Source organism: Lichenostomus cassidix, chromosome 4, assembly GCF_008360975.1.
Source record: "Lichenostomus cassidix isolate B80296 chromosome 4, HeHo_3.0, whole genome shotgun sequence".
NCBI lineage: Eukaryota > Metazoa > Chordata > Aves > Passeriformes > Meliphagidae > Lichenostomus > Lichenostomus cassidix.
The window spans coordinates 58,438,072-58,463,525 of record NC_139484.1 but is presented as its reverse complement, the minus strand read 5'-3'; the positions used below and the strand labels follow the sequence as shown (position 1 = coordinate 58,463,525).

The window sequence follows — 25,454 nt, the reverse complement described above, 5'->3', positions numbered from 1 at the left end:
CCACCCAGCCCAATGCACCACTCACAAGGGGCAGTGGTACTTCCACATCTCTTTAATGGTGAGAGAATGCGCCCACCCTGACGGCCTTGGGCACCCCCCGGCAATGGGGCACCCCTGGGCAGCAGCACTGGGATTATGGAGGAGGCCCCAGAAGCAGTTCAGAGGGGAGTGGGCTCCATCAGGACTCCACCATGCTGCAGGGTGGGTGTCTGTGGGGGGTGAGGGGCCCCCAGGGGCTCTGTGGTGAGTCCAGCCCCCAGTTGGGGGTCCTGGGGGAGGGCTCAGACGGGCAGCACAGGTGAGCCGGGCCCCCCACCATCCCCTGGCGCCCCGCAGCCCTCGGGCTCACCCTCCTCCTCCTCCGGGCCACGGCCCACCTCAATGCCCGAATCCCCTGTGAGCCGCCGGTGCCGCCCGGGGCCACCCCCTGGCACCACCCCGCCCCTCCCTTCCTCGCGCCCCTCGGTGTCAGAGCAGGGGTGGCCCTCAGCCTCGCAGAAGTCCGGGGGGACTTGTTTGGGGAGGCCCCCGCGGGCCGGCGGCTCCTCGGGCAGGGGCAGGTCCCAGCTGGCACCGGTACCGGTGCTACTGGAGCCGCCAAAGTCACGGCCGGCACTGCCATCCCCTGGGCCCGGGTCCGGGTCCGGGTCCGTCTCGTCAGTGCCCGGCGCCGAGAGCGAGGAGCTGCTGGGGGAGGAGGCGCAGGAGCAGCCGCAGGAGCAGGAGCTGCAGCCCCCGGAGGAGCCGGGGGACAGCGAGGGGCTCCCGGGGCTGTAGGGCGGCGGGGGTGTCCTGGGGCGCTGCGCCACCTCCTCGTATGCCGGGAGCTTGAAGGAGGCCAGCAGCCCTGGGGGAGAAGAGGCGGGGTCAGGGGGACACCGGGGACACCGGTGGGGACGGAGGAGGAGGGCACAGGGCAAAGCTGTAGGGAATGTGGAGCTCAGGGTGATACTGGAGGGGGGACGTGGGGGATCCTGGAGGGGCTGGACCTGAAGGACACAGTCCAGGGCAGGGCTGAGGAGGGGAATGTAGGGATGCAGGGGCTGGGGCTGGGGCAAGGACAGGGGATCCAGGAATCCCTCACTCACTGACATCCCTTAAGGAGGCAGGATACTGGGGGAGGGCTGGGGAGGTGACACGGAGGTTTCTCACTCACTGAGATCCTGTGAAGATGGTGGGGTACGAGGGGCTGGGGGGGACATATGTAGGGTGCTGGAGGTCCCCCATGGAGGGCGGGTACTGGCAGGGACTGAGACTGGGGGATACAAAGGAAGTTCAGAAGCTTCTCACTCACGGAGGTCCCCCGCCGAGGGCGGGTACTGGCAGGCACCGTGGTAGGCGATGAGGTTGATCTCACGCTGCCGCTGCTGCTGCTGCAGGCGCAGCTTGGCCCGCCGGTGCCGGAACGCACAGCAGCAGCTCAGCAGGATCAGGATGGTCCAGAGCAGCCAGAACCCTGCGGGAACGGGGGCGCGGAGCGGGGGGGTCACCCTCACATAGAGCCCCCATGCCCATGGGGCTTTTGGCTGCAGCCCCCAGAACCTCCCACAACCCTCAGTCCCCCCAGATCTCCCTGAGCCTACAGTCTGCCTCGGAGCCCACAGGACCCCTGGGGCACAGGACCGCCCCAGAGGCCCGGATTTCCTCGGAGCCCTCGGTCCCTGTCGTCCCCCTCCCAGCTCCCGCAGAACTCACACGGAGACCTCAGCCCCGCCAGAGCTCCCGACTCCCCCAGGTCGCAGGACCCCTCGAAGCCACCAGCCACCCCAGAAGCCCCCGACCCCCGCTGTTCTCCCCGCACTCACACCACAGCTCGTAGTAGTAGGTGCAGCAGCCGCTCTCCCCGCAGCAGTGCCCGGTCTCGCACACATAGGGCCGGTTGTTCACCCCCGGGCAGAACTCCCGGGCCTGCGGGCACGGCCGCACCGTCACCGCGGCCCCGCGCGCGGCCCCCCCGCCCCGGCCCGCCCGGTACCTGCGGGTGCTGCCGGCCCAGCAGCGCGGCCCAGGCCCCCTCGGCGCTCCCGGGCCGCTCCATGGCGCCGCCGCCTAAAGCCCGCCGCGGCCCCGCGCCCGCCCGGCCGCGGCCCCCGCCGCCCGCAGCAGCCGCCGCCGCCCCGTCGCCGCCGCCGCCGCCATCGCGGCCCCCGCGGCCGCCGCCGCCCGGGCCGGGGCCGCCGCCGCCGCCATCACGCCCGGCCCGAAGTCCCGCCCCCGCAGCTGCCGCCGGCCAATCCGTGGCCGCTCCGCCGCCGACAGCCAATCAAAGCCGCCGTCACCGCCCGGTCGCAGCGAATCACGCGCCGTCTGCCCGAGCCTCACGCCCAACAACAGAGACAAAGGGGCCGAGCCCCGCCTCCTCTATGATTGGCGGCCGCGCTGACCAATCGGAGGTGGATCCCCGCCCCCAGGCTTTGACTGACAGCGGCGCTAGCCAATGGTGGTCCAGCCCTGAGCCCAGCGGAGCGCACACCGCCCCTGAGGCGGGCGCTCGGTGCTGCACAGCCAATGCGCTCGCCGGCAGGGCTCCGTCCGTCTGATTGGCGGAGCGGCCCACCAATCAGCGTCGCCACTCTACGCTGGGCAAAGCTCCAGCCAATGGGCGCTGCCGGAGAGCGCCCCGCCCACCCGGGACGGACCATTACACGCCGAGGGGGGGAAGCTGGCTTGGGCTGTTCCACAGCGGTGCCAAGGGGAGAGGGGCTGTACCATAGCGCTCCCGGGGGTGTCGGGCTGTCTCCTCCTTCCCAGCAGACACACACACGGCTCATTCATCAACAGCCTTTAATCAGCTCCGTGACACCACGGTCCGCCACTGCCAGGGACCTCCTTTGTCCCCTCAGGACCACCCTCAGTCCCTGCCGGGGTCCCCAGCCCTCTGTATTCACAGTAGGGGGGTTGGAGCCCTCTGGAGCTTCACATCCCTGCTGTCCATATCTGCTTGGAGGGACCAGAACCCCCAGTGTCCACGAGGAACTGCAGCTGTGTGGCTCCTTTGTATCCATGTGGAGTAGCCAGAGCCTCTGTGCCCATGGCAGAGGGTTTGAAGTGCCCTGTTTTGGTCTTCTGTTTCCATGTGGAGAGTATGGAGCCCCCCAGCCCTCCAAGTCAACAGTGGAGGGTCCACAGGTTCCTCTTCCGGCCTTCTGTGTCCACGTGGAGAACCCAGAGCCCTCTGGAACTCTCTATGTCCACGTGGAGGGTCTGGAAGCCCCTGTTGTGGCCCTTTGTATCCACGGCAAAGGGTCTGTAGCCCCCGAGGGCGCTGCCCTGGGATCTGCAGCGGCCGCAGGCTGTGGCAGTAGCAGCACAGGATCCCTGTGTCCTTGGGGAGTGTCCACAGCCCCTGGGATCTGTAACCCCCTCCGGTGGGTCACCCCGGGGTCTGCAGCAGCTGCAGGTTGCGCTGGTAGCAGCCCAGGCTGCAGAGCGGGCGGCCGGTGCGGGAGCAGCTGTAGCGCTTGGGGTTGGGGCAGCCGGGCACGGCGCAGGGCTGGGCGGGGGGCGCGGGCGGGGCGGTGGCGGCGGGCAGGGGCAGCGGCAGCCCCGCGGGGAAGGACACGGTGACGCCGTCGGCGGCGCTGCGGTAGTGCACGACGGGGCAGGCGGCGGGCCGGGCGCGGCGCTCGCGCAGGGCCCTCACCTTGGCCTTGTGGGTGCGCGTCAGCCGCTCGATGGTCTGGTTCTTGCTCTCCTCGGCCTTGCGGGCGGCCTGCAGCCGCCGGCGCCGCGCCCGCTCCTCCCGCTTCTCCCGCATCTCCTCCGTCACCTCCTTGGCCTTGGCGCCCATGGGCAGCTGCAGCAGGGGCTGGCTCTGCTGCTTGTGCAGCAGCGCGCGCTGTGGGGCGTCAGGGGGGGGTGGGAGGGTCAGAGAGATCCACACGTGGCCCCCCCAGGGTTCCAAACTGGCTTTCACACCAGTTCTGGGGTTCCTGCAGCCTCCCCGGAACCCCTCAGGGGCTCCACGACTCCCCCAGAACCCCTCAGGTCACCCACAGCCATCCCTCAGCCCTGTTCCAGTGTCCCCAGAGCCCACCCAGCCCAGCCACCCACCAATTCCAGCCCCACAGCACCCCCAGCAGCTCCATGGCCCCCCTAGCCCCCCTCAGCCTTGCCCCCTGTGCCCCCTGACCTGCCGGGCCGTCAGGAGGGACTCGTCCACCTCCCTCTTGATGTCACCATTGTCGTCCAGCTCTCCCCTCTCGAGGGCCGCCAGCCAGCGCCGCTCCTCCTCCTCTTCTTCCTCCTCCTCTTCCTCCTCCTCCTCCTCCTCGCGGGGAGGGAAGCAGCTCTCAGGGTCCAGCTCGGGCAGTGGGGATGGGGCCAGGTTGCTGTCCTCATCTGGGGTGGCCGGCATGGGGACAGTCACAGGGGGTGAGGGTCACACTGGCCTGAAGCCCTCCTCACCCAGCCCTCACTGTGAGCTTCCCCCACTTCCCCTCACGTCTCCCTCTGCCCTCTGAGAAAGGAGTGGTCAAATAGAAAACCCAGGGCTGGAGGCTGAACTCTAATTCAAATTCAAATGAGGAGTGAATGTAGCTAACAGCTCTGGCCTGATGGCTTATCAGCTAAGATGTACAAGCATGCATTTGAAACCAGCACAGAAACGGCTGAATCATCCCATGAAGGACCTTCACCCTGGAGGGGGCTTTGGGGGTCTCCAAAGACCACCACGACATACAGAGCATGCATGGTGAACATGCTAATGACATTAATGACTTCTGAGAAATGATTTGTATAACCACGCCTATCTTGTAAAGAATATTCATGAATTTTGCCTATAACACTGTGTCTTTGGAGGTACGGAGGTATGTGTGTTTGGTGGAAACAATTCCCACACACCCGGTGCATCGAATAAAGCAAACACCCACTTCTCAGACTTGGTCTCTGAAGTGTCACTGGGCTCGACTGGAGTGAATCACCACCCAGCCCTCCCTCTGAGCTTCCCCCATTTCCCCTCCGCTCTCCCCCTGCCCTCCCCCACAGCCCCTCCCCTCTGACCCCCCATGATCCCCGGCAGCTCACCCAGCCACGCCCGGTACTGCTCGATGGGGACTCCCTCGCTGGGCTCCTCCTCGTCCCCCGCCAGCAGTGGGGACGGCGTCTGTGGCCCCTCGGGGACCACCGTGAACGTGGGGACACTGTGGGTGACGAGAGAGGAGCTGCTGAGGCCGGGATTAGGGGTCCCAGTTAGGAGGGGATATAGAATCATGCCCGGCCCGGCCTTCCCCCTCCTCCTCCCTCATCCTGGTGCCCAGGATTTGCCCCCCAGAGCCCCCAGCTCCCCCTCACCTCTTGGTGCCCAGGATCTGCCCCCCCAGCTTGATCCGGAGCCTCAGCCGGGGCTGCCGGGGGGGTTCGGGGCCCGGGGGCGGCCCGGTCTCCTGGTGGTGCCTCTTCTTGTGCTTCTTCTTGTGCTTTTTGTGTTTCTTCTTGTGGCCGCCATGGCCGCCCGCCTCGGCCTCCTGCCCTGTGTGGGGACACACGGGGTCAGCGAGGGGCCCCCGCGGGCACTGCCCCGCCGGGAAGGGACCCCGCAGCACCCCCGGGCCCTTCCAGGACACCCCCGGGCCCGCGCCCTCTCACCGTGGCCTCCGGCCTCCATCCCGCCGCGCCGCCAGGCCCTGCGCATCCGGCTGTGGGGGACCCAATTCGGGACGGACCCACTTCCGCTCCAACTCGCTTCCGCCCGGACTCGCTTCCTCAGCTATCTGTGGCGGGTGATGCTGCTGCCGCCATGTTTGAAGTGGGCAGATGGTGCGCTCTTCCGGGGGGAAACCGGCGCTGAGGGTGCTTTTGGGCCGCCCGGGCCAGGTGTGTGAACACACAGAGGTGAACAGAGGTGTGTGAGAAATCACGGGCGTGAACTGTGCAGGTGTGTGAGAAATCATGGGTGAACACAGGTGTGAACTGTGCAGGTGTGTGAGAAATCAGAGGCATGAACACACATGTGAACTCAGGTGTGAACTGTGCAGGTGTGTGAGAAATCACAGGGTGAACACAGATGTGAACACAGATGTGAACTGTGCAGGTGTGTGAGAAATCACAGGGTGACTACCCAGGGGTGAACAAGCAGGTGTCATCACAGGCGCAGGTGTGTCTGACCCAGGGGTCCTGGGGGGCTGTCCCTGTCCAGCCGTGAGTCCTGGGGGTTCTGGCGGCAATGGGATCCTGGGGGACATCGGAAAGGGCATTGCCAGCACGTCACAGGGTGATCCTGCCCCTCTGCCCTGCCCACGTGAGGCACATCTGGAGTGCTGTGTCCACATCTGGGCTCCTCGGGACCAGAGAGACCTGGAGCTCCTGGAGCTGGTCCAGAGGAGGCTACGGAAGTTATCTGGGGTCTGGATCACCTCCCAGGCTGTGGGAGAGGGGTTTGGTTTGTCCGGGGAGAAGACGGAGAGAGGACCGCATCAATGCACACAAACATCCACATCAAACCTTCAAATATCCACCCAAATATCTCCAACACTCACATTAATCTCTCATCTGAGAGGCGATCCCATCCATCCACACCAAAACCCCATCAATCCCCACAAATCTCTCACTGGGGTGTCAGGATGGTGCCCAGGGCAGGACCTGGCCGTGTGTCACCTCTCCAGGTGGCACTGCCTGGGCGAGGGGTGGGATTGGAACACCTCCAGAGGGCTCTTCCCACCCTGAGCGCCCCGGGATTCTGGGATTCCCTGCGGGCACAAGCGTGTGGCTCCATGCCCTCCCGTGTCCGCGACACTCGTGCACACACAGAGGAATGTCACTCACGCGCAGATGTCACACACACACAGATGTCACACCCCGACACGCACAGATTCTCCCCCCGCCCGGCACAGAGACACCCCCGCCCCCCGCCCGCAGCTGCCGCTGCCCCGGGCCATTGTCCCGCCCGTGCCAGGAGCCGCCGGCACCGATCGCCGCTGCCGCCCCCCCGCCGCGGGATCCCGGAGCCGTGCGGGGCCAGGAGCGGAGACCCCGGGATCTCCCGGTGCGTCCCGGTGTGTCCCACCTAGCCCAGGTGCGCCGGACCCTGGGCGAGCTCCGGGGAACCCCCCGAACTCTCCGGACCGCGGGACTCCCTTGGCTCCCCTCCCGGAGCACCGGAACCCCCGGGAACCTCTGGACCGCCGGGATCTCGGGAACCCCCAGAAAGCTTCGGACCCCGGGACCCCGCGGGACTCCCCGGCATCCCCCGGAAGGCTCCAGAGGAGCGGGAGCGCCTGGGACACCGAGAACACCGGGAACACCGGGAATCCCCCCAAGCCTCTGGTGCATTGGGACTCCGGGACCCCCTGAGACTTCCCGGACCCTCAGAAGCTCCCTGACCCCGGGATCCCGCAGGACCCCCGGGAGCGTCGGGACCCTCCAGAAACCTCTGCCGGAACACCCCGGACGCTCCGGGACCCCCGGGACCGCCGCAAATGTTCCGGCGGGACGAGCGCAGCCGCGCCACGGTGGCGCGGGGCTCAGCGCTGGACATGGAATTGCGCCGGGGCTGCTGCTGCCCCCCGGCCCCGGCCACGCAGGTACGGGAGCAGTGGGAGCACCGGGAGCAGCGGGAGCAGCGGGAGCAGCGGGATCAGCCCGGGCACGAGGCCACGGGGGCGGCCGCTGCCGCTCCCTGCCCCCCGGGCCCCCCGGCCCGTCCCGCTGCCCCGGCCCAGCCGGGAATTCCGGTGGGATCCGGCGCAGCGGGAAGCGCCCGCGCCCCCGGCACCCGACGGGTGGGGGGACTGGGACGACTGGGAGAGACTGGGAGGGACTGGGAGGGACTGGGACGGACTGGGGGTCTGGCGAGGCGACAGGGGACTGGGAGGTGCCGCAGGTGCAGGTGGCAGTGCCAGGGAGGGGGCGCGGACAGGTGGCACATGGGGCACTTTTGGGGTCCTAGTGCGTCTGGGGGGTCCTGGTTCACCCAAAACCAGCTGCACTTGGGGGGCCCAGTGCGTGTAGGTGGGGTCCTGGCATCTTTATGGGGGTCCCAGTGCCTGGGGTTGGGGTCTTGGTGGATACAGGGGGTCCAAGTTCACCCAGTACCGGCTGCGTTTGGGGGTCCTGGTGCACTGTGGGGGTCCCGGTGCATTCGGGGGTTTCCAGTTCATCCAGTCCCAGCTGCCCACAGGGGGTTCTGATGTACTGGGGGCGTCCAGATGCATATCGGGGTGGGGGGCTCGATGCGTTTTCGGGGGTTCCGGTGAGTTCTGAGGCGGATCTGGTGCGTTTTGGGGGCTCCTGGTGCCCTTAGGGTGGTCCCGGTGCATTTGGGGGATCTCGGTTTCTCAGTACCAACTGCGCTTGGCTGGTCCCGGTTCGGCTGGGGGGCTCCCGGGTCACCCGGGGGTGTCTCGGTGCACTCTGAGAGGTCTCGGTGGGCTCGGGGGTCGCGCCGGTGCATTTGAGTGCATCCCGGTGCTCTTTGGGGAGGTGCGGGTGCATCTCGAGGAACCTCGGTTTACCTAAGGGGGTCTCGGTGCCCGCGGGGGTGTCCCAATCCCCCGGTACCGGCTGCACACGGGGGTCCCGCTTCCCCGGGGGGGTCCCTGTTCCCCGGGGGGGTCTCACCCCCCCCCCGCACCGCTCATTTGCCCCAGCAGGGGGCGCCCTCCGCCCGCTCCCGGTGTCCCGGAGCCCGGCGGGGGGGGGCGGGGGGGACACGGAGGCGGCTCCAGGGAGAAGTGGGGGGGGGACACGGGGAATGGGGGACACGGGGCGGGACATGGGGCGGGGGCGGCCGCCGCTTCCTGTGCGCGATCGCGGCGGAGCGGGAGCGGCCGGAGGTACCGGGAATGGGGGGCAGCGCTGCACCGGGGGTGGGGGGCGCGGGGACTGGGGGGCGCGGGGTCCCGCTGTCCGTCGCTACCGGGACTCCGTTCCACGTCTCCCCCGCACGGGATCGCGTCTCGCCCCTCCCACGCACCCCCCCTCGCCTCCGCCAGTGCCGTTCCCGGAGCCCCGTTCCGCACCCCCGGGCCATTGTGTCCCCCCTCCCCGCACCCCTTTTCCCGTCCCCGGCGCCCCCAGGCTCTGCACCCCGACCCGGCACCCCTCGTCCCGCCCCCGCACCGCGACCCTTGCACCTCGTCCTCTGCCTGCACCCCTTTTCCCGTCCCCTGCACCCCAAACCCTGGAACCCCTTCTCCTGTGCCCCATCCCCTGCCCCCCCTCCTCTCTCTGCATCCCCTTTCCGCACCTCAGCTGGTCCCCGTCCCCTGCACCCCTAATCCCCTCGCTGCACCCCAAACCTCGCCCCCCATCTTGTCCCCTGCACCCCTAATCCCTTCCCCGCCCCCAAAACCCTGCCCCTCTTTTCCCATCCCCACACTCCATCTTGTCTCCTTCACCCCCATTTTCTCCACCTCTCCTCTCGTGCCCTGGACCCCAAACCCTGCACCCCAAACCCTGCGCCCTTCCCTGCCCCTAATCCCCTCCCCTGCACCCCAAACCCTGCATCCCACCTCCTCCCTTGCCCGCCCCCCATACCCTCTCCCCGCACCCCAAATCTTCCCCCTCTCGCCCCCTAAATTCCTCCACCCCTCCCTGCACCCCAAACCCAGCCCACCCCATCCCAACCCCCCCTCGCTGCCCCATTCCCGTCCCCCCCGCCCCCGCTGCCCTTTCCCGCACAGTCCCCCCTTGTTCCCTGGGAGGGGGCGGCGATTTGGGGAGGGCAGAGAACGTGGACTTCCCACCCCCCCCCAAGATTCCAGGGAGGAGCCGGAGCACGTGGGGGACCCCCCGAATTCCCGGGGGAGGGCCATAAAAAGCCCGTTTTCTCCCCGCAGCCGCCTCGGTGGGGGGGGCCCCACTACACCCCAGCGCTGGATGCAGCGGGACCCCCTTGGGGGGCTTTGGGGGGACCCCCCAAAATAGCTGGGGGGGTCCCGGGGGTCCCGATGGAGGTGGGGGGGGGCCGCCGGCTGCGGATCCTGGAGGATCTCAACATGCTCTACATCCGCCAGATCGCCGCCAGCATCCAGGTGGGAATTTTGGGGGACCCCCCTGACTCCCAGTCCGGGATCCCCCGGGGCCTTCCCGGATGCCGGGAAGATTGGGTGCGCTCCTCATCCCGAAGCCTTCACCCCCTCAGGAGCCCCCCAAAAATCACCAGAGGGGGGATTTTGGGGGGGATTTGCTCCCCCTGTTTCCAGCGGGGGGTTATTTATAGGCGATGACGTCACTGGAGGGGGGGGACAGGGGCGGGATCGGGATCAGGATCGGGATGGAGGAGCAGGAGGTACCGGGAAGGAGTTGGGGGGCTGAGGGAGGTCGGTGTGTGGCTGTGTGCTGGCAAATGAGGGGTGTTGGGGGGTGCGTGTGAATTTGGGGGGGCTGAGGGGTTTGTGGGGTGCGCGATGGGTCTGTGGGGCACGTGGGGTATCCGTGGGGTGCGAGATGAGTTTGGGGTGGTGGTGGTGAATCTATGGGGTGCACGGGACGGTTGTGGGGTGCAGGATGGATCTGTGGGGTGCGGGATGTGTTTGTGGGGTGCACGGTAAATCTGTAGGGCACGCGGTTCTCCCGTGAGGTCCAGGATGGATCTGTGGGGTGCGTGGTTCCCCTGTCGGGTACAGAATGAGTTTGTGAGGTGTGTCATCTGCCTTCGGGGAGCACATTTCCCCCGTGGGGTGCACCACGGATCTGTGGGGCACGTGGCTGCCTTATGGGGTGCACAGTGTGTTTGTGGGGTGCATGGTTCCCTAATGGGGTGCAGGAATAATCTGTGGGTTGCCTGGTAAACCTGTAGGGTGCATGATGGATCCATGGGGTGCGTGGCTCTGCCGTGGGGTCCGTGATGCATTTGTGGGGTGTGTGGTAAACCCGTGGTGTCCACGGCACATCCGTGGGGTGCACGGTCTGGCTTTGGGGTTCACAGATTCTCGGTGGGGTGTGTGATGCGTCCGTGGGGCTCCTGATAGATCTAAGGGGTACCCCATGCGTTTCTGGGGTGCCTGGTAAATCTGTGGGATGCACAGGGTGCAGCTGGGACCCCTAATGGCACAGGGCTGGGACCCCCGGGGGTCCACCGTCGGGACCCCCATCACGGCAGGGCTGGGACCCCCAGGGGGACGTGGCTCGGGGGTGCTCGGGTCCCCTATGCCCGGCAGGTGCTCTCAGCCCCCAATTCCCCCTGGACCCTCCCAAACCCCCAAATGTGGGGAGGAGCTGGAGCTGCTGCGGGTGCAGGAGGAGCTCTGGGATCCCCCTGACCCCCAAATGTACCCCATTCCCAGGAGTGGGGTGCTGCAGCGGGCTCTGGAATGAGCACTGCAGGTTTAGGAGGGGTTTGGGATCCCCCTGACCCCCAGATGTGCCCCGTTCCAGGAGCCGGAGCTGCAGCGGGCTCTGGAGCGGGCGCTGCGGGTGCGGGAGGGAGCTCGGAGGTTGCTCCCCGCCTGCAGCCGCCCCGAGCAGGCGCTGGAGACCACCAAGACCCTGGTGCTGTGCGACGCCAGGGTGGTCGCGGCGGGAGGGGAGCTGCAGCGGCGCCAGGAGGCCCGGCTGAGGGGGGCCCGGCGGTGAGGGACCCCAAAAATAATGGGGGAGGGCATTGGGTACCCCAAGGGACCCCCGAAGCTGGGGAGGGCACCAGGCGGAGCAATGGAAATGGAGGGGGAATGGGGGACCCCACAGGGGGGTGAGGGGCACCCTAAAAGCCAGGGAGGGGAATGGGGGACACCGGGGGGTGTGGCAGTGAGGGACACCCATACCGGGATGGGGGGAATGGTGGAGAGGATCCCTAAAAGCTAGGGAGGGGGTTTGAGGACCCCACGGAGGGTGCGGCGGTGAGGGACATCCCAAAAGCTGGGGGGACATGGGGAACACGGGACTGGATTCACCCCCAAAATCCAGGGAGTGGGATGAGGGATGCTGCAGTGGTGAGGGACACCCCGAAACCGGGGGGAATGGGGGAACACAGGATGGAAATGGAGAACCAGGGGAACCCAGGGATGGAAATGGAGACAGGAGGGCACAGCTTTGGGGGGTGGCAAGGGACACCCCAAACCTGGGGGGAGCTCCCCAAAAGCTGGGGGGAGCTCCCCAAAAGCTGGGGGGAGCTTTGCTGACCTCTCCCCGTCCCCTCGCAGCCCCTCGGACGGCGGGCCCGGGGCTGAGCGGGTGCCGTGCAGGGGCACCGTCTGCATCTCAGGTATGGGGGCGTCCGGGGGTCCTGGGGGGGTCCTGGGGCGGGGGGACCCCATCCTCCCTGCCTGCCCCCCCCCGCGGCACAGTCTGCGTCTTGGGTGGGCGATCTGGGGGTGTCGCAGGGGGTCTCACCCTGCTCCCGCCATCCCCCCAGACCTGCGCATCCCGCTGATGTGGAAGGACACCGAGTACTTCAGGAACAAGGGGGGTGAGTGTCGGGGTGCTGGGGGGTCCCCGCTTTCCCCGTGACACCCCCCTGACCCCCCCGTGCCCCCCCAGAGCTGCACCGCTGCGCCGTGTTCCTGCTGCTGCAGGTGGGCGCCGAGATCCACGACACGCCCACGGTGCTGGTGGACAGAACCCTCACCGACATCTGCTTCGAGGGCGCCGTGCTCTTGTGAGGGGGGGCGCGGGACCCCCGACACCCCCACACCCCTCTCTGGGACCCTGATACCCCCCTATGGGACTCCTGACTACCCCAACTCGCCCCCATGGGACCCCTGATCCCTCCCACGGGACCCCCAACCCATCCCACAGGCCCCCTGAATCCCCCACGGGACCCCTGACCATCCCCACAATCCCCCAGAGACACTGGTGTACCCCCATGGGACCCCTGACCCTCTCCGTGGGACCCCAAATTGCCCTGGCTCCCCCCAGGTACCCCTGCCACCACCAAACGCCCCTGGGGGACCCCCATCCTCATGTGTCCCCCCTCCAGGGGACCCCTGATCCCCCTCTGGGGACCTCTGACCAATTTGGGGTTACCCCTGTCCTCCTCTGCCCCTCCCTGGGGAACTCTATCCACCCCTGCCCCTCTCGGGAGACCCCTGCCCACCCCTGGGAGGGACCCCTGCCCACCTCTGCCCCCCAAGGGACCCCCATCCCTGCATCCCCTGTGCTCCCATCTCCCCCCAGGGCCCCCGCCCCTGCTGTGCCCTGCTGTCCCCACACTCCGGGGGGTGGCCGCGGGGATGTCCCTTGCCCTCGCTGACCCCGCCGTGCCCCCCAGCTCGGAGGCTGGCCCCGATTTCGAGCTGAAGGTGGAGCTGTACAGCGCGGGGCTGCCGGGCGGGGGGGCGCAGGGCAGCACCCCCAAAAAGCTGGCGACGCGCCTCAGCACCTCCCTGGGCCGCTCCTCCGGGCGCCGAGCGCGGGCGGCCATGGAGGGAGGACCCGGCAGCCCCCCGGGCACCGGCAGCACCGGGGCACTGCTGCTGCCCCCGCCCGGCGTCCCGTGAGTACCCCCGAGACCCCTCCGTGCATCCTTGTCCCCTCCGTGCCACCCTGTGTGTGTGCCTCGCATGTCCCCCCTGTGCCCCCAGACCCTCTCGTGTCCCCCCTGTGCCCCCAGACCCCCAAATCCTCCCTGACCACCCCCCGATCCCCATGGTGCCGCCCGGGTGCCCCCAGTTCCAGCTCCTGGCCCACCCCATCCCGTACCCACCGTGACCCCCTCGTTGTCCCCCGCTGTCCCCAGGTGTCCCCGGTTCCAGCTCCTGGCGCACGCCGCGCTGTCCCTGGCGCAGGTGCACGATGGCTTCCGCACCCACGACCTCGTCATCGCCGCCGACGGTCAGTGGGGTTCTGTGGCACCCCAAAACACCCCACGGCACCCTATAACACCCCATGGTGTTCACCCCGTAACACCCCAGAACACCTCACAGCACCCCGTGGTACCCCATAACACGGGCAGTGGGGCTGGGACAGATGGAGAGGGGTCTGGGGGTCCTGGCGGGGTGGAGAGGGAGATCTTGGGGTCCTTAAAGGGTGTGTGGGGAAGTCTGGGGTCCTGGTGAGTGGGGGAAAGGGGTCTGGGGGTCCTGGAAAGAGGAGGAGGTGGGTCTGGGCTCCTATTGTGGTTTGGGGGTCCTTCTTGACCCCCAAAATCCTCGTGTGTCTCCTTCCCAGAGCAGAGCCCCTGCTGGGGGGGTCTGGGGTCTGCGTGGTGTGGGGGTCCCTCCATGTCCCCTGTGTTCCCCGCTAGAGCTGGGTGGGTTTGGGGTCAGTGCGGGGGTTCCTCCCCGTGTCCCCCCGTGTCCCTCCGTGTCCCCACGTGTCCCCACGTGTCGCCCCGTGTCGCCCCCCAGAGCAGAGCCCCTGCTGGGTGCCCCTGTATGGCCGCATGTGCTGCCGCCTGGCGGCCAGGCCGAGCTGCATGGACACCCCCGCGGCGACAGGGACACTGCGGCTGCAGGTGAGGGACCGGCCGGGGGTGGCATCGGGAATGGCACTGGGAATGGGAGGGAGGGGTGGCATGGAGGGATGGGTTGCATCGACACCCCCGCGGTAAGGGAGACGTTGCAGCTGCAGGTGAGGGAATGGGATTAGGAATGAGATGTAGGGGTGGGAGAGAGGGATGGGGTGGATCAACACCCCTGTGGTTAATGGGGACGTTGTGGCTGCTGGTGAGGGAATGGGATTGGGAATGGGATATAAGGATGGGATAGAGGAATGGGGTAGAGGAATGGGCTGCATTGACACCCCTGTGGTAACAGGGCACTGCAGCAGGAGGTGAGGGAATGGGATATAGGGATGGGATATAGGAATGGGATGTAGGAATGGGATATAGGGATGGGATGTAGGGATGGGATATAGGGATGGGATGTAGGAATGGGATATAGGGATGGGATGTAGGAATGGGATATAGGGATGGGATATAGGAATGGGATATAGGAATGGGAGGTAGGGATGGGATATAGGGATGGGATATAGGAATGGGATGTAGGAATGGGATATAGGGATGGGATATAGAAATGGGATATAGGAATGGGATTTAGGGACGGCTGCATTGACACACCTGTGGCATCTGGTACCCTGCAGCTGCAGGGAAGGGAATGGGATTGGGAATGGGATTGAGGAGGGGATAGAGGGCTGAGAGGTATTAATGTCCATGTGGGAGCAGGAACCCTGCAGCTGTGCATGAGGGGAAATTGGGATATGGGATTGGGATGTAAGGATGGGGTGGGATGAGGGATGGGATGGGATGGGGATGGGGACAGGAATGGAAATGGAGACAGGGACAGAGTGGGACAGGGTGGGACAGAGACACAGGTGGGACCAGGACAGGGATAGGGACAGGAACAGGGATGGGAAGGGGGATGAGGACAAGAATGGGGATTGGAACAGGCACAGTGACAAGGACAGGAACAAAGACAGTGATGGGGATGGACAAGGATGGAGATGGGGACACAGACAAGGGGGAATGGGGATGGCTAGGGAGATGGAAACAAGGATGAGAACAGGACAGGCATGGGGACAAAGATGGGCATGGGATGTGGTGGGGACACAGAGGAGTGGCACGGGGACAGCAACAGGGGTGGCAACAAGAATGGGGACAGACCCAAGGGCAGGACAGAGACTGGAAGAGACAACAACAGGGGCAGGGCTTGGGATGAAAACGGGGACAGAAGTAGAAATGGGGACAGGGACAGGGATAGGGACAGGGACAGGGACAGGGACAGGGACAGGGACAGGATGGGTGGTGACACAAGCCCTCCAGGTCTTGTCCAGAGCCACTGGTGGGGATGAAGCCAGGGGAATCCGTGTACTGGAGATGGGTGAAAGATGGGGGGCACGGTGGGCACCGGCAGGTGCTGACAGCTCGGGGGGTCTCGGTGCAGGCGCCGGGGGCTGAGGGGCCGAGTGGGCCCCCTCTGTTCTGTGTGCTGCGGGGCCCTGGGCTGCTCTGCTATGGCACTGCTGGTGAGGCTGAGGCTGGGCAGGAGCCAACCCTCACCATCGCTGTCACCAAGGTACGGGGGCACGGGGGGCACAGGGGTATGGTGGTGTGTGAGGGTATGGGAGGCACAGGGGGTGTGGTGGGTGTGTGAGGGTATGGGGGCACAGGGGGTGTGTGAGGGTATGGGGGGCACAGGGGGTGTGGGGGTGTGTGAGGGTATGGGGGGCAGAGGGGGGCACAGAGGGTGCGATGGGTGGGGGCTGTGAGTGGCACAGGAGGCTGTGGGGGACACAGGGGACATGAGGCTGTGGTAGTACAGGGAGCAAGGGGGACTGTGGGGATTTGGGGTCCATGCGGGGCTCTGGGGGCTGTGGGGCTCCGGGGGTTCCAAGGTGTCCCGGTGCCGCAGGACACGCGGGTGCGCGCGGTGGAGTCGGGGGGCCGCGGGCAGCCCCTCGGGGTGGCTGTCACCAACCGGCTGGGCGGGGAGGAGGTGACGCACGCGCTGGTGGCCGAGAGCGCGACCGAGGCGCAGCGCTGGCTCGAAGCGTTCGGGCAGCACCTCTACGACTTGGGTGAGTGGGACCCCCGGGGGCCCCCCAGCCCTGAGAGACCCCACTACCCCATCCCTGCGGGACCCCAGCCCTGTGGGACCCCCATCCTGGCAAGACCCCAGACCATCCCCGTGGGAGCCCCATCCCCTCATGACTTCCAACCCCATTTTCAGGATCCCAATCCCAGTGTGACCCCAGTCCTGAGAGCACCCCCATCCCCGTGAGACCCCCATCCTGGGCTGACCCCATCCAACGGGACCCCCATCCCATTCCTATCCCCATTCCATTGCGATCCCCATCCCATTGGGATCTCCGTCCCGCTGCCATCCCAATCCCGGGATCACCCGGCTCCTCGTCCCACGGTTCCCCCGTTCTCCCCGCTGCCGCAGCCCAGTGGAAGCAGTGCTGTGAGGAGCTGATGCGGATCGAGGAGCCCCCCCCGCGCCGCCCCCCGGCCCCGCTGCCCCCCCAGGGCTCCCTCTACCACCAGACGGGTGAGTGGGGCCGGGGGGATCGCTCTGGGGGGATCTCTGCTCTGTCTCCCCCTCTCTGCTCTCTGCTCGCTCCCTAACGCTGCTCTTCTCGCTGTCCCCCCCTTTCTGTGCTCCCCCTCTGTCCCCCCCCTTTCTTTCCTGCCGCTCTGCCGCCCCCCTCCCGCGCCCCCCAGCCCCGCCGGGCCCCCCCGGGACCCCCCCGGGCGAGGGGCTCCTGCTGCAGGAGAATGTCTCGGCCGAGATCCGGGCGCTGCTCAGCTCCTACTACAGCGACAGGTGACGGGGGGGGGCACGGGGGGGCCCCGAGACCCCCCCACAGCCACGGCACCCCCAGGGCGGCCATTGAGACTGGGGGGGGACAGCGAAGGGACCCCCAAACCACCTGCAAGGCTCACGGGACACACATGGGGGGGCTGGGGATGCGATGGGGGGGTCGTTTGCAGCCCCCACCCCACGGCACAGCAACCGGGGCTTCCTGCCCCTGACCCCCCCTGACCCCTCCTTTCCCCCCCAGCTATTGACCCCTGCGATGACATCGCGGCAGTGACCGACATCCTGACGCGGCACCGGGGGGGTCCCCGTGCTCCGGGCCCCCCCCCGTGGCTGTCGCTGTTCGAGGGCCCCCCCCTGCGCAGCCCCAGCCCCCCCCGCCGGGGCCGCCCCCGCACCCTGTCCCTCGACGCCCGGCTCAGCACCCTGAAGGGCCGGGGGGGCCCCCCGAAACCCCCCCACTCCAGCTCCTCCAGCAGCGGCAGCAGCAGCCCAGGGCCCCCCCAGCGTGACCCCTCCAGACCCCTCCAGTCCCGGGTCTGACCCCCAGCACTTATTGGGGGGGGGACAGGGGGGTTGGCCTGGGGGAGCTGGGGGCTCCCAGCTTCTGATTTTGGGGAGAAACTGGAATTTCTGCCCCCCCTCGTGCTGGGGGGGGCTCAGGGCTGAACTCCAAAAAGGGGGGGTGGTTTCTTACCCCCCCCCCAACCAGGGTGGGTGCTGAGATCCCCCCAGGGTGGGTGCTCAGGGTCTAACCCGGGGGGGCACAGAGCTTCCCCCCCCCCAGCTCTGCTTTCCCTCACCTCTAACCTGGGGGGGACAAAATCCCCCCCAGCAGGCACCCCAATAATAATGTTCATTAACAATTTGCATTAAAATTTATTTAACAGCTGCTGTGTGTGATTTGGGGGGGGGCGTGGGGGTCCCTGTGCCCGGGTGGGGGGGTCCGCGCCCCCCCATCCTGTGCTGCCACCAGCGGGGGGGGTCTTTGGGTGCTGCCCCCTCCCCAAGCTGCTCATTTTGGGGTGCAAGTGGGGGGGTGCAGGCTGTGCTGGGGGGTGTGTGGGGAGGGGGCGCCCATCCTGGTGTCCCCAAAAAGGGGGTGCTGGGCCCCCCCAGCTACACGGCATGGGGGGAGAGGTCCTCGTCCTCGGTGGGGGGGCTGGGACCCCCCAACAGCGGTGGGTGGGGGGCATCACGGGCCAGCAGGAGTGCAAAGCCTGGGGGTAGAGTGGGGGTCAGCCGGGGGGGGGTTTTTTGGGGGGGTGGGTTGTTTTGAGGGGTTTCTTAAGGAGTTTTGGGGTACCTGGCGTGGCTTTGTGCAGGACCATGCTCTCGCTGGGCTCCTCCCCCTGCAAAGAGTGGGGGGGGGACCTGAGGGGTCACTTCACCCCCAGGAGTGACCACCCCCCTGACCAGGGGACCCCACCTCCCATCCTGCCCCCCACCCCGTTCCCCTCCATTTCCATCCCAACCCCCAGACCCAACCCTCAGGGTCGTGTGTTCCCCTCTGCCCCCCAACCTGAGACCCCCAGCCCCAAAACCTGCAGCCCTCTGGGCCCCCCCAGCCCCACATCCCCCCGAGCCCCACATCCCCCCGAGCCCCACATCCCCCCGAGCCCCACGCACCCCAACAACCTCATCTTGGCCCCCTCATTCCCAAATCCCAACCCCTCATTTCCCCCCCCAAAGTACCTGCCCCGGGGGGGCTCCAGGCTCCCAGGGGGCCTCCCAGCCCCCCCACTCGTGCCCCCCGACTCCATTGCTCCCCAAGTCCTGGGGGTCCTGCACCGGGCGGGGGGGGCTGGGGGTCTGCACGGGGGGCCCTGGTGGAGGTATTGGGGACCCCTCCCGAGGGCTGGGGACATCCTCAAGCAGTGGCCCCAGAGATTCCCATGCCGGGGGGCTGGGGAGGGGGGGAGTATCCGGGCAGGGCCTCTCCTCATCCCGGGGGGGCCTGGGGGGAGACCCCAAGCCGGGAGTGCTGGAAGGAGGGAGGGGCTCTACCCCATAAGTGCTTTCAGAAGACCCTGACCCAGAGGGGACCCCCATCCGGGGAGGGCTGGGAGGGGGCCCACATATGGCAGGAGGGGACCCTGAGCTGGTGGTGGAAAAGTTGGGGGTCCCCAGGGCGGCGGAAGGAGGGGTACCCGTTCCCGTGGGGCTGGAGAGTGTCCCAGAGGTGGCACATTGGGGGGTGCCAGTCACCACCGGGCTGGGGGGGCTCCTTGGGGTGGCAGAGGGAGGGTTCTCTGTCCCCACGGGGCTGGGGACGGTCCCGGTGGTGGCAGACTGGGGAGTCCCTGTCCCCACAGGACTGGTGGCAAGGGGGGACCCTGCTCGGGCTGGGCTGGAGGGCGTCCCCAGGGTGCCACATTGTGGGGTCCCTGTCCCCACGGGGCTGAGGGGGGTCCTGCTGGTGGCACTTTGGGGGGTCACCGTCCCCACAGGAGTGGTGGCATGGGGGGACCCTGCTCGGGCTGGGCTTGGGGGGGTCCCCAGAGTGACAGAGGGAGGGGTGTCCCTCCCCATGGGGCTGTCGGGGGTCCCGGTGGTGGGACTTTGGGGGGTCCCTGTCCCCGCGGGGCCGGGGGGCAGAGGTGGAGGCGGCCGGCGGGGGCTGGGGAGCGGTGCCCCCCTGGAGGCGCCGGGCGGGGGGGTCTGGACGGGCTCCGGCCGGCGGAAGATGAAGGCGGATTCCGTCAGGCTGCGCTGGTACCGCAGGAAGGGCCGGCGGGCACCTGGAGGGCAGGGGAGGTCAGCAGGGAGCCCCAGAACCCCCCGTGCCCCTCGACCCTTCGATAGCACCTACCGGAGGTACTGCCGGGCAGGGGGGACGTGGACGTGGACCCCGAGCGCTCCCGCTGCCGAAAGAATTCCCGGGGGTTCTGGGTGCGCTGGGAGACCAGGATGGCGGCTTCCTGCGGGATCGGGGGGTCAGCGGGGGTGTGGCACCGTGTGGCACCACCGCAGGGCCAGTGGCCCCGTGACCCGGGGGCAGGGAGGGACTCGGTCCCGCCACTCACGGCCGCCGTCCCGCTGACCCCGCTGCGACCCCCGCGCTCCCGCTCGGCCGCCTCCTGCTCCCGCTGCTGCTGCTCCTGCGGGACACGGTGGCGATGGGAAAATGGATCCTGGATCCCTTGAGATCGAGCCCTGGATCCCCGGGGATGGAGCCCTGGATGCCCTGGGATGGAGCCCTGGATGCCCTGGGATGGAGCCCTCACATCTTCCCAGGTTAGACACCCTCCCCACCCGGATCCTCCAGAAACACCTCCTGTATTCTCCGGGATGAACCCGCTGGATCCCACAGGATGGACACCCTTGATTCCCTAGGATGAACCCCTTCAGGTCCCCCAGGACTGATCTCTAGAACCCCCTGGATCCCCTCAGGATGGAACACCTGGATCACCCAGGATGGATGCCCCAGATCCCACCACCCCTAGATGGACTCCTTGGATCCCGCAGAATTGGACCCCCCAAATCCCCTGGGATGAACCCCTTGTATCCTGCTGGGATGGAGCCCCTGTATCTCCCAGGACAGACCCCCTGGGACCCCCGAGACCCCCCATTCCAGCCCACTCCCTGCTCACCCATCTCTCCTGCTCCTTCCTCCGCTCCTCCGCGTCCAGCCGCGCTTGCTCCTGCCTGCGGGGCCGGCAGTTCGGGCGTCAGGGAGGGGTTACAGGGATGGGACACGAGGGTGGGATAGAGGACAGGAGGATGGGACATGGGACACGGATGGAACACAGATGGGAAACACCAGTGGGATATGGGGATTGGGACACGGGAATGGGACATAGGGATGGGACACAGGGATGAGGATAGGACACGAGGATGGGGACACAGAACTGTGACGCGGGTGGAGCCCAGTGTTGCCCCTCACCGCCGCTCCTCGATGAGCCGCTCCCGCTCCTGCAGCCGCCGCTCCCGTTCAGCCGCTTGCAGCCGCTCCTCCTCCATGCGCTCCCGCTCCCAACGCCGCCGCTGCTCCCGCTCCCGCTGCCGCTCCTGCTCCTTCCGCTGCTGCTCCTCGCGCTGCCCACGCACCGGGATCAGCGCTGGGAACCAGCACCGGGACCTGGGCCAGGAACCCACCCACCCCGGCACCGGGAGCGGCAGCGGGACCCCACTGCCCTTGGCACCGGCATGGGGAACCGACACCGGGACTGGGACCCCCTCCCAGCCTCGGCACCGGGGCCAAGTCCGGGACCCCACTGACCTCAACACTAGCGGTGACACCTCAGTCTTGGCACTGGGCCCCACCAAGCTCGGCACTGAGGCCCCTGGGCTCAGCCCTGGCACCCCCAGCCCGAGGCAGTAGCCATGACCCTGTCCCCGGAATACCGGGAGCCGTGGGGACCCCCCAGCCCCTCCCCAGCCCCTCCCCAGCCCCTCCCCAGCCCCTCCCCAGCCTCTCGCTCCCATCACCTCAGCCTGTTCCCAGAAGGAATCCCGCTGGGTGCGCTGCAGCTCCAGCGCCGGGTTGGTCTTGCGGTAGTTGGTTCCCTGGGGAGCACAGGGGGGTCAGGGTGGGACCCCCCAGAACCCCCAAAACCCCCTACCCAGGGACCCCAGGGAAGGGTGAGCGAGCACCCATCGCCCCCAGGTGCCCTCCCAGTCCCCCAGAGACATCGCCCCACGGAGACCCCCACTCACCACCAGCTCCTGGGTGTCCTGGGGGGTCCTCCTGGGGGGGCGAGGGGCGGGGGGCTCCAGCTGTGCCAGCACTCGGCGCAGCCCCTCCAGCGTCACCTCCTCGGAGCGGCGGGCGCTGATCACCGCCGTGGCCTCCTGCCACCGGGACGGGACACCATGGGACCGTGTCACCCCTCCCGCAGCCCACCCCCCCGCACGGATCCGCAGTCCCTGGGGAATCTCGGAGCAACTCCCATGGACATGTCAGACGTGGGACAGGCTCCAGATCCGGGGCCGGATCCAGATCCCAGGCCCGGACGGATCACCGGAAGCTGGTCCGGGGGATGGGGAGGGCAGGACCCCCCCGTCAGGACGGGATGGGGGGGCAGGGATCCCAACCACAGCTCCGGCAGCGCGGCCAAGACTGGGAGCACTGGGAAAGCGGCGGCTGAGTCAGCAGCGCCAGGAATGCGCCCGGGCACAGGCAAAGGTCGGGGCGGCGGGATGAGGAGAACGGGGGAGGGCAGGGATGGGGAGTACGGGGGCGTGGGGACCCCGACACGCCCCCCCCGGTGTCCCCGGGGGTCCATGCCCCTCACTCACCCTGAAGAAGCTCCGGATGGCCGGCAGGTGCCCGGCACATGCCGCCCGCTGGGATTCTGGCACTTTTTCTCCCACCTGGCACCGCACCCATTGCTCAGCTCGGGGGTTCCCATCCCGGGGTCCCCCCGAGCTCCCCTGCCGCACTTACCCAGCTGATAAGGACAATCCTGGGGGTGCCGGAACCAGGATCGGGGACCCGGCACAGCCCGTACATGATGCTGCCCACAGAGAATTTTCCAGCGAGCTCATCCGGCCCCCCGGCTGTAAGGAGGGGGGGTCAGAGGGGGTACGGGGGAACTCGGGGGACCCCCCTAAATACTCCCCGGCAGCATCGCTCCCGGTACCTCCTGAATCCAAGAGCTTGAGGTCGTGGTGCTTCTCATAGCCAAAGACGGCCCTGGAAGGGAGAAGGGGGGTCAGGGTGGGGGGGGTCACAGCGGGTGTCACACGAGATGGGGAACCTGCCAGGCTGGGGCACCCGTCGTGTTCTCCCACGCCACCAGCTTGGGATGAATTCATGGAAATGCCGCCGGCAGCATCCGCCCCCGGGACAATGGGAATGTGGGAAGCGCCGGAGCGGCACGGCCCCCCCAGCGACCCCCACCTCTGCGGCGGTGCCGGGACCCCGCGCCCGGCCCTGGGAGGGCTCCGGAGGCCCCATCCCGGAGGGAGCCTCCTCCGCGGGCATTTCCAGCGGCTCTGCCTCTCTTTGTTCCCGCTCCTGTTTGGGCGCACGCGGGACGCGGCTCGGCACGGCTCCGGGAGCACGCGTGGAGCATGGCGCGGCAGGGCACGTCACGCGTGTCACGGCATGTCGCGACAGGCTGTGGCGCCACATGGCGGGACAGAGCCCGGCACGCGGCCGGGCGGGCGCCGGGAGGAGCCGGCGTTGGAGCGGGTCCAGCCGCGCTCCCGGGGCAGAGGGCAATGCTCCGGTGGCCGGTGGCCACGGGGGTGGGCGGCCCTGTGACGCCGGGTGGGCTACGAGGTCGATGAGCCCCGGTGCTGTCGCCCCCCACCCCGGGATGGGCGTTTTGGGGGACACCGGCTCCGGCCCCGTGGGGGCCAGTCCAGCACCCCTAGTCCGGGACCGTCCCGGGACCCGCGGCCCCCCGGTGCAGCCGGGCAGGGCGCCCTTCACCGCACCCCGTGGTGCCTCCCCGCTCCCGCAACCCGCCCCGGGCCCGTCCTGCCCCCGCTCCGGGCGGCGGCGCCGCTCCCAGCCCGGCGGCACCGGGAGGGACCGGGCGGGACGGGACGGGACCGGGTGAGATTCCCGGTTCCCAGCGCGGCGGCGCGTAGGGCTCAGTCCTGGTACCCCTCCGCAGATCGGCACCCCCCGGCCGAGACGCCGGTGCGCCCGGGAGCCCCCGTCCCGGTGGCGGTAACGGTGCCTCCGAGACCGCCCCCGGCGCTCTGATCCATGCCGGTGCCCATTCCCGCTCCCTTTCCCTGTCCTGTGTCCGGTGCCCGTTCCCGTCCCGGTTCCCAGTCTCGGTGCCCTCTTCCGCTCACTTCCCGGTTCCCGGTTCCCTGTGCCGGCTCCTCATTCCTGGTGCCCTGTTCCCGGTCCTCCCTTCCGTCCCCATTCGCAGTCTCCATTCCCGGCTCCCCTCCCCTCTCCCGGTGTCCCCCGCCGTCCCGTTCTCACCAGTCGGTCGCAGCCCGTGGGTTCCCCACGTCCTCCCGCGCCGCCAGCAGCGCCAGCCGGTACCGCTCCAGCCCCGGCCCCGCCATCTCGATCCCGGGGCCGATCCCGATCCCGGGGCCGCCGCCGCCGCCCTGCGCCCGCCCCTCCCTCCCCCGCCGCCCCCCCCGGCACTTTCCACCGCCCACGGGCGGCACCGGGCGGGGCGGGGGCGGGAGCGGCCGGGAGGCACCGGGACGGGACGGGACGGGCGGCGCTGGGAGCTCTGGGCGGGCTGGGAGGCGAGTGGCGGGCCTGGGTCCTGCACTGGGACAGCGTCCCGTTCGGGGATGAGGGTCCTGTACTGGAATGAGGGTCCTACTCCGGGATGAGGGTCCTACACCGGGATGAGGGTGCTGTGCCAGATTCCCATTCTGGGACATCCATGCAGGTCCCAGGATCCCAGGCTGGAATGCATGTGGAGGTCCCAGGATGCCGCACCAGGACATGGATGTCACACCAGGATGCGGGGACAGTCCCAGGGGCACAAACCGGGCCGTGTGCCCGGGTCCAGCGTTGGAACGTGGCTGCGGTGCCAGGATGCCACAGCAGGATGAGGGTCCCCACCCTGGGATGGGGGTGCTGTGCCGGATCCTGTGCTGGGATGAGGATCCCACACTGGCATGGGGGTGCTGGGCCGCGATCCGGACTGGGATGAGGGTGCTGTGCAGGATGCCACGATGGGATGTGGGTGCTCTGCAGGGTCCCACACTGGGATGAGGGTCTCGTGCCAGGATCCAGCACCAGACCAAGGAGAGGGGTGTGTCCCCCTTTTCTGTCGCCCCGTCCGTTGTCCCGTCCCCGGAGCCTCTCCTGCCATTCCCTTTTTATGCCAGGAAATGGGACTTTGGGGGGCTGGGGGCGTCCCCGGGTCCCCCCCAGACCGCGAAGGTGGCTGTGGAGGGGACCAGGGACGTTCTCAGCCCAGTGTCTCGCCCGCCCCATCCCCCCACGTCCCCCGTCCCAAAGCCTCTCCCATCGTTCCCTTATTTGGGCACCGCGACTGGAAAATCCCAAATCCCCAGGGAGGAAAAAAATGCTGGAAAATGGGATCTTGGGCCCAGGGACACGCCCAGCCCAGTGTCTGGCGCGCCGTGTCACCCCCTGTCCTAGGGTCACTGGTGTGACTGGCATTCGCGGTGTCACTGGCATTACTCGTGTCACTGGTGTCACTGGTGTCACTGGTGTTACTGGTGTCACTGGTGTTGCTGCCGCCATTGGCATTATTGGTGACACTGGTGTGGGTTTTTTTTTGGTGTGTTTTGGTGTTTTGGTGTTGGTTGGTTTTTGGTGTTACTGGTACCACTGGTGTCACAGCTGTCACAACTGTCACAGCTGTCACTGCTGTCAGTGCTGTCACGGCTGTCACTGATGTCACTGCTGTCACTGGT

At 68.0% G+C, this 25,454-nt stretch overlaps 4 protein-coding genes across 7 annotated transcripts; 1 reads left to right on the top strand and 3 right to left on the bottom strand.

Annotated features, from left to right (window-relative positions):
- Positions 1 to 37: 37 nt before the first annotated feature.
- WBP1 (WW domain binding protein 1) lies at positions 38 to 2,208 on the bottom strand. The gene is made up of 4 exons (XM_085059427.1): positions 1,976 to 2,208; positions 1,806 to 1,908; positions 1,295 to 1,456; positions 38 to 847 (listed from the first exon to the last, which is right to left on the bottom strand). Exons 1-4 carry the CDS (start codon positions 2,036 to 2,038, stop codon positions 282 to 284), a joined length of 894 nt encoding a protein of 297 aa, XP_084915553.1. The 5' UTR covers positions 2,039 to 2,208; the 3' UTR covers positions 38 to 281.
- Positions 2,209 to 2,767: 559 nt separating this feature from the next.
- On the bottom strand, positions 2,768 to 5,731 carry INO80B (INO80 complex subunit B). Its single transcript, XM_085059425.1, has 5 exons — positions 5,587 to 5,731; positions 5,293 to 5,470; positions 5,026 to 5,141; positions 4,133 to 4,341; positions 2,768 to 3,838 (listed from the first exon to the last, which is right to left on the bottom strand). The coding sequence occupies exons 1-5, from the start codon at positions 5,630 to 5,632 to the stop codon at positions 3,374 to 3,376; spliced, it is 1,014 nt and encodes a 337-aa protein (XP_084915551.1). The 5' UTR covers positions 5,633 to 5,731; the 3' UTR covers positions 2,768 to 3,373.
- A 1,195-nt stretch (positions 5,732 to 6,926) lies between these two features.
- Positions 6,927 to 18,024, top strand: RTKN (rhotekin). 4 transcript variants are annotated; one of them, XM_085059419.1, is made up of 13 exons: positions 6,927 to 7,520; positions 11,317 to 11,510; positions 12,081 to 12,142; positions 12,293 to 12,346; positions 12,418 to 12,535; positions 13,148 to 13,372; positions 13,616 to 13,710; positions 14,226 to 14,332; positions 15,759 to 15,890; positions 16,227 to 16,392; positions 16,761 to 16,865; positions 17,039 to 17,141; positions 17,380 to 17,517. In XM_085059419.1, the coding sequence occupies exons 1-13, from the start codon at positions 7,416 to 7,418 to the stop codon at positions 17,384 to 17,386; spliced, it is 1,473 nt and encodes a 490-aa protein (XP_084915545.1). In that variant the 5' UTR covers positions 6,927 to 7,415; the 3' UTR covers positions 17,387 to 17,517. The 4 variants fall into 4 exon arrangements, with proteins under 4 accessions (XP_084915545.1, XP_084915542.1, XP_084915543.1 ...); XM_085059417.1 differs by lacking the exons at positions 6,927 to 7,520; positions 17,039 to 17,141 and adding exons at positions 8,709 to 8,771; positions 9,777 to 9,971 and having other exon boundaries at positions 17,380 to 18,024; XM_085059416.1 differs by lacking the exon at positions 17,039 to 17,141 and having other exon boundaries at positions 6,928 to 7,520; positions 17,380 to 18,024.
- LOC146438592 (uncharacterized) lies at positions 17,995 to 24,188 on the bottom strand. Its single transcript, XM_085059415.1, has 13 exons — positions 24,028 to 24,188; positions 22,721 to 22,773; positions 22,525 to 22,637; positions 22,377 to 22,451; positions 21,795 to 21,929; positions 21,567 to 21,644; positions 21,022 to 21,173; positions 20,729 to 20,783; positions 20,162 to 20,236; positions 19,948 to 20,056; positions 18,831 to 19,876; positions 18,442 to 18,487; positions 17,995 to 18,355 (listed from the first exon to the last, which is right to left on the bottom strand). Exons 1-13 carry the CDS (start codon positions 24,111 to 24,113, stop codon positions 18,255 to 18,257), a joined length of 2,124 nt encoding a protein of 707 aa, XP_084915541.1. The 5' UTR covers positions 24,114 to 24,188; the 3' UTR covers positions 17,995 to 18,254.
- Between the last annotated feature and the right edge of the window lie 1,266 nt (positions 24,189 to 25,454).

What these genes read in the sequence shown, in the direction of transcription:
- RTKN (XM_085059416.1), top strand. Translation starts at nt 7,416, where the DNA reads ATGTTCCGGCGGGACGAGCGCAGCCGCGCCACGGTGGCGCGGGGCTCA. An exon ending in GGGCACCGTCTGCATCTCAG is followed by an intron (nt 12,143 to 12,292) that starts GTATGGGGGCGT and finishes CCATCCCCCCAG; the next exon opens with ACCTGCGCATCCCGCTGATG. An exon ending in TTCGAGGGCGCCGTGCTCTT is followed by an intron (nt 12,536 to 13,147) that starts GTGAGGGGGGGC and finishes CGTGCCCCCCAG; the next exon opens with CTCGGAGGCTGGCCCCGATT.
- WBP1 (XM_085059427.1), bottom strand. Translation starts at nt 2,038, where the DNA reads ATGGAGCGGCCCGGGAGCGCCGAGGGGGCCTGGGCCGCGCTGCTGGGC. An exon ending in CTACTACTACGAGCTGTGGT is followed by an intron (nt 1,457 to 1,805) that starts GTGAGTGCGGGG and finishes CCGTTCCCGCAG; the next exon opens with GGTTCTGGCTGCTCTGGACC. An exon ending in GCCCTCGGCGGGGGACCTCC is followed by an intron (nt 848 to 1,294) that starts GTGAGTGAGAAG and finishes CTTCTCCCCCAG; the next exon opens with GGCTGCTGGCCTCCTTCAAG.
- INO80B (XM_085059425.1), bottom strand. Translation starts at nt 5,632, where the DNA reads ATGCGCAGGGCCTGGCGGCGCGGCGGGATGGAGGCCGGAGGCCACG. An exon ending in GATGGAGGCCGGAGGCCACG is followed by an intron (nt 5,471 to 5,586) that starts GTGAGAGGGCGC and finishes GTCCCCACACAG; the next exon opens with GGCAGGAGGCCGAGGCGGGC. An exon ending in CAGATCCTGGGCACCAAGAG is followed by an intron (nt 5,142 to 5,292) that starts GTGAGGGGGAGC and finishes CGTCACCCACAG; the next exon opens with TGTCCCCACGTTCACGGTGG.
- LOC146438592 (XM_085059415.1), bottom strand. Translation starts at nt 24,113, where the DNA reads ATGGCGGGGCCGGGGCTGGAGCGGTACCGGCTGGCGCTGCTGGCGGCG. An exon ending in CCACGGGCTGCGACCGACTG is followed by an intron (nt 22,774 to 24,027) that starts GTGAGAACGGGA and finishes TCTCCCTTCCAG; the next exon opens with GGCCGTCTTTGGCTATGAGA. An exon ending in CGGCTCATCGAGGAGCGGCG is followed by an intron (nt 20,784 to 21,021) that starts GTGAGGGGCAAC and finishes CCGGCCCCGCAG; the next exon opens with GCAGGAGCAAGCGCGGCTGG.